General features: G+C 41.8%; 2 protein-coding genes across 2 annotated transcripts; one reads left to right on the forward strand and one right to left on the reverse strand.

Moving 5' to 3' along the window:
• Positions 1–1,138: 1,138 nt before the first annotated feature.
• PtA15_7A522 (uncharacterized protein) lies at positions 1,139–1,996 on the reverse strand (the record flags this gene model as incomplete). Its single annotated transcript, XM_053171137.1, has 4 exons — positions 1,139–1,264; positions 1,363–1,494; positions 1,590–1,675; positions 1,744–1,996. The coding sequence occupies 4 exons, from the start codon at positions 1,994–1,996 to the stop codon at positions 1,139–1,141; spliced, it is 597 nt and encodes a 198-aa protein (XP_053022348.1).
• A 3,290-nt stretch (positions 1,997–5,286) lies between these two features.
• PtA15_7A523 (uncharacterized protein) lies at positions 5,287–5,593 on the forward strand (the record flags this gene model as incomplete). Its single annotated transcript, XM_053171138.1, has 2 exons — positions 5,287–5,302; positions 5,373–5,593. 2 exons carry the CDS (start codon positions 5,287–5,289, stop codon positions 5,591–5,593), a joined length of 237 nt encoding a protein of 78 aa, XP_053022349.1.
• Positions 5,594–6,000: the final 407 nt, after the last annotated feature.

The raw sequence follows: 6,000 nt of genomic DNA on the forward strand, positions 1-6,000 counted from the left end.
CCACTCAATTGTTCCATTTTGTTACAGATAGGATATTCAATCTTGCATATTATCAGAAATTCAAAAATGGATCTTCAGAGCAATGGAATATCCTTCAAAATTCCTTTGACCTTCAAAACAGATTCCTTCCATCAGTTTTGGAGCTTTTCACTCAAATATTTGGGTGAGGGTGCGCATCAGTACTTCCAATGGAGGACTTCCCGTCAATCTGCAGCCCCCTGCGGAACCATATCTGCAGCCAGAAAACCTTAATTTTTGTGGGGAAATGCTGTCCCAGGGGCTGCAGGGTCTGTAGATCTTGATGGGAAGTCCTCCAATACATTCTATTCCATTTTTTGTACAGGTCCCTGACTACATATCTCTCCCAGCTAGCCTCACCCCCTTCCTGCAATTTACAGATCCGTGAACTATGTAGGAATAGTGCTTATTGAGGCCCTGAGTTCACCTTCTGCACCCCCCAACAGACAGATCCATACAGACCAGTGAAGGACTCATCAGGGGTCCTTGCACAGCAGTCAAAAAAAAAAACCCCCCGTCGCCATGCCAGCGCTTTTTGTGAAAAAGCCTATTATGGCATAGCAGCTCAGTATTGGCTATATTAAAGTTGGAATGTCCAAGCTTTTGTACAAGAAACAACAACTTCAGACACATGTGATAATCACCGCTCCAGCTGATCAAATTTGCTAGAAATCTAAATATTCAATATTTGGGGATATTACTTTGCACTACCAAAAAAAAAAAAAAAACGAAAGGCGTGCTTGCCGAAGACATGAGATGAGAACAAAGAAAAATAAAATGGAATGCTAGATGTCCGATATTACATAAGTAATTCAGCGCAGGGAAATGCCACTTACATCAACCATTTTGGGAAATTAGGGCTTAAGGTTGCCTATTTGTTCATGATGAGGTTGAGAGATTGTATTGCCTTGATACGAAAATACCTGGATCGTAGGGGGCGAATGACGTTTCGCTGGGAGTCTGGGCTTATTTTGACTTTCGGTGAAATTACCCGAATGGAGTGGTCTGAGGTGAACTGAGGGCGACGACTGAATTGAGATAAGTACATCATTCCCCCAAACGTAGACACCCTAATATATACGCGAAAAGTCTGGTTTCGTGGTGGCGTAGTTGGCTTGTTTTAAAAGATAGGTTTCGATCGATTTGCCTTGATATCTTTGCGAATACTTTTCAGCTTCTTTGTTCTACTCTTATCGATCGATTTCAGTCGTTTGACTTTTTCAGCTTGTTCGACCGAAGTTTCACCCTAAAAAACCCCGGGTACCAAGAGAGTTGGTTGGTATATGCACCATGACAACCGCTTGAATCTTAATATAAAGCAGAGAGACTAGTCGAGCGTCTTACAATCAGTCCAGCTTCCGACGCGCTTTTAAATATGTGATGTAATTTTGTCCAGCAGTCATCTACGTTGGATGGCTGAGACCGGGTAAGCGAGGAATGAATGACCAGTTGGCCAGTTTGTGGTGCATACAAATGCTGCATCAAACAATTGGGAAATGATCAGCCTCAAGGAAAATAATAAAAAACGGATACTGGATTACAAGGATGATAAGTGCGAAGGTTGACTGAACTGAATTACTCAGATTGGTGATCCAATACGCCGGAATGATGGAGTTCAGTTTGCCGAGTTCGAGCTTTAATGTTGCTTTGGTATTGACTTTGACGAGGGATCGAAGAGATCTCAGTACTTAAGAAACAGAAACAAAAAAAGATACCCAGGCACACCCTTGTTGACATTTTGACCGCCTTTACCGCCACTGGTACTGAAGTTCAGCTTTGCGAATGGCTCTAAGGTTTCTTTGAATTTAGGATGATGGGCCAGGAGTTGATCGATGAGTGATTTAGCTGAGGCTTGAGCATGTTGGGAGTTTATCAGGGATTGATGGTCGAGCTGGATGGGATGGATCCGGGTTGCTGGTTTAGGTGATGATGATGATTTGAACCTGATCGAGTGGAAGAAGTGGCTGCGAGGCAGCATTTTCCTCGCAGAATGGGGCTAGGGACTCGAACTGTGCGGGCCCCGAACTTGCATCAAGTCTGCTGCTGCGGGGATAAAAGAAATCTACCTAGCTTCAACATAACAATTGTCTGTCCTCGACCCATACCCCTTTCGTCGGAGGGCTATGGAAAATACTGCTACAAGATACAGCCACAGTGGCAAAAATTACCCCTTGATATTCACTTTAATTTTCTTTAAACTCCTCTGGTCTCAGGAGTCCACACTCATCTAGTGTTACAAGTTCAGTATTGAGATCCGGGATCCTTCTGTACCTGATCACCCTAACGACTCAAGACGTCACACCGGCCTCATGACAATCAATAATTATGGGCAAGATGTTTTAAGAAGTTCGGAAACCCATCCCTGTTGGTTTTTCTCACTTTAGATATAGTGGAAAGCAGGAAGAAAAGGTAAAACAAATTGATTTTGAAGCCGTGCCAAATTCAAAAGTCATCTACATCAATTTCATTCTCATAAAGTATAGAAGTGCTCTTTCTGTACGGAGTGTCTATATTTACTCTTTTCAAACTTTGAAAAATGTTCTCCCGGCTATTGTTCCTGATAGTGAGCAATTGATATGGCCATTCACAGTCCGTTGCTCAGACTGACCATATGATTCTCCTCAATAGATTTTCCAGAAATACTCTTGTATGGAATCCCCTAATAGAATAGGTCATCTTGCTGTCAACTTAAAAGCAGAGACTCACTCTGCAAAATCAAGCAACATAGCATCTGCAAGTGCCATACAACCAATCAAACACCAACCGGCACTTGAACATTCCATGTACTTACAGGCTTCATCATCCAATGCATTAGTAGATTTTCAAATAAATAAAGTGAGTTCTTTTCCAAATCATCTGATCTGAAGATTTTCTTGATGACTGATAAGTTGGGATTCCAGGGGCACAATTCCAATTGTCTCACAAGATTGATTGAAGGCAAATTCAAAGGAGAGTATATGATTAATTCAACAACAGTCCCTGAAAATAAAAAATCAAAATCAAATAATATGCAAACACAGAACATTGGTTTGTGGCATGGTGATAGAATTGGAAATTGTATAGATGAAAATATAAAAATGATGAAGAAAACTGTGAATGTCAATGGAGCCCAAACTAATTCAGTGCAAGAATCCAATCAAGACCACCAAATTGATCATGACATTGAAGCAAAAAATGAATCTTCTGATTGTTTGATTTGTTGGTAAGGAATGGAGGCCAGCAATGTATGTTTTCTACAGAGTTGCACACATCAGATGCACAAAGATTGCCTTTCTAAATGGCTGTTTGGAGAAAAAAATAGATCAACATGTCCAATCTGTCAAGTGCACATTTCATCAGAAGACCTGGAGGATCTTTTGATAATGTTTCAAAGTAAAAAACTTCTCAACACCCAAAGGTCAACAGAGGTGGAAAGACTGATGTTTCGCGTTTTGACTTGCGGTGACTTGGGAAAGAAAGCCATAATCCCTTGGACAGTGGCAATTTTCTGTCTGGCAATTTGGATTTGGTCAATGTTTCATTCAAAATAGCCAAGTTTTTAATTACACTTATAAAAAATACACATTTCTTTCGATTCTATGAATAAATTCTACAAGGGCATTGAGTGCCACCAAACTTCCTCCTTTGTAACCGCAATTTAACCTCTCTCCGGTCAATTTAAATAATAAAGTGGTAATTCCACTTGATTGTTTGTTGTTTTGGGTTAATGTCCCATTTCTGTGAAACTCAAGGTTGAAGCCTTAGCCTTTGCCTCTCCCAGAACGTCAGCCATAATCACACTCCATGCCAGGCAATTGAATTTCAAGTTTTTGGGCCCCTCCCATTTTTCAGATGGCTGGGATTTAGTGGGGGTGTCTGTTTTTTTCCCTTGAAAGTCAGCTTGCTCCTGATTTTCAGGCTGCCTCTTAAGAATGTTTGTTTTATCAAGAGCTTCATACACTGATGAACCATTAATTGGGTGTTTTTGATTCTGTGGCGATTGTAGAGTAGCATTCCTGTCATGATGCAAAGTGATAAGCAATGTTAATGATTTTGGTAAGACCACCAGGAAAAATGCATTGTCACCATACATCAGGTGACATCAAGTAACAATGGCTGCTAATTTGTTCCTGCTCTGGCGCTATGTACAACAAATACATAGGCTACAATGGCCCCATTGCTTCCTACAGGTGGCTGTGGTGCCAACCTGTCTGCAACAGTGCATTTCTGCCAACATGAATCCAAACACGGATTTGAGCAGTGGGTATCAGCTTGGGGCAGCTTATTGCCCTATCCTGTGTGAAACCTTCCCACCTTGGAAGGTTTCACAAAATCACACGTTGTAAAGCTCAAAAGTGTTCCTGAGAACCTTTTGCTGAGTGCGGAAAGGGATGTATGAGGAAACCTCTGCCTTTCCTGGTTCACTAGACACTAAAACAAGCCCACCAATCTCAGATTGGCAGGTTTTATGTAGTGATAGTGGAGTGTTATCAAAAGATAACTGTTGTTATAAAGTGGGTGCGATGAAGTTGCTAAAATGTGTTATGAGTGAGGAGTCTGGACTTCAACCAGGTGATAGTTGGTCAAAGAGGACCCCTCAGAGGTTTGTGTCATGTAATGTGAGTGCTGTGTAGAGTTGTTATTTCGTGTGTAAGTGTTTTGTAACGTGTGTAAAACCAAAATATAGGGTGACTGGTATATTGTGGAGTGAGCAGTTGTGTACTTTGTTATAGGGGAAACTGAGTGCAGGTAGTCTTCTGGGGGAAAGTTACAACAGGGGAGGAGAGCCTCCTTTTATAGACAACAGTGAGGGATTTTAGCTCCAGAGGAGCTCCACATGAGATATTTTAGCTAGGTAAATGAGGGTTTTTGGCTAGTACATATACTGAATGGGTGAATGTGATTGGTCAGGACAGTACAGGTGATTATGGGTTATGACATGCAGGCTGAATCAGGGGGTGTGATTGGTCAGGACAGGATGTTAGTGTAGTCATGCTGTAACCAGGTCACCTGCTGTTGTTATGCAACAAAAATCCACTAGCGCATGCAGCTAGTGACATGCAGCTAGCACCTGCATGAGTGCCTGCATGTGTAGACTGTATGTATTTAAGTGATGATGCAGCTATGTGTAAATATGTATGTAGCTATGTATGTAACCGTGTGTGTAACTAAGTGTTGTAAATGTGATGAATCACCCAGTTTGATCAAGCCAATCAACTCCAAGAAGAGACAAATCACATTCAGCAGGAGCGCGCGGACGGCTTACATGTGCAAATCGAGATGACCATCATGGACAAGGACCTCAGTAAGCTCGACAAATTTGCTCAAGAATACCACTTTGAAAAAAAGAAAGAGATCATTCAAGACATGCAAAGAAACAAAGCTGCCAATCAAGCTCGACAGGATGCTGCCAATCAAGCTCGACAGGATGCTGCCAATCAAGCTCAATCAACCTCGCAAGCCAATCAACAAGCATATGAAAAAAGATAACAAAGACCAATATGATGAAGATGAAGATGAAGACACTTTACCTTCCCCATCTTCTCTTTTTCCTGTATCAGATCCAACTCTCGACCCCAGCTTGGATTTCTTGTAGTTTCTTTCTTATCTAGCCCTGCAGCATTGACTTCACTGAGCCCGGCACATAGCAGCCGGCGTAAGCAAAGAATAAGTCCCTCTGGAGTGTATTGCGAAGTGTTCCTGTGCTGTTATCTTCACTAAGCCGCCGGTGTAAGCAAAGAATAATTTTCTGGAGTGTATTGTGAAGTGTCCCTGTGCTGTTATCTTCACTCAGCCGCCGGCACATAACGGCCGGCGTAAGCAAATAAATTTTTCTCTGGAGTGTGTTGCAAAGTGTGAACGGGCAATCTCATGTCTTGCTCCCAATCTGAGGTTACATTGGGAGAAACTGAAGCATCCAAGTGAAAAAGGAAACAAGGTATTGCTAGATGGAAAATAGAAAATGCATATATTATATTCCATGGCAATGCTGTCTGTATGTTC

The sequence above is a fragment of the Puccinia triticina genome, chromosome 7A (genome assembly GCF_026914185.1).
Source record: "Puccinia triticina chromosome 7A, complete sequence".
NCBI lineage: Eukaryota > Fungi > Basidiomycota > Pucciniomycetes > Pucciniales > Pucciniaceae > Puccinia > Puccinia triticina.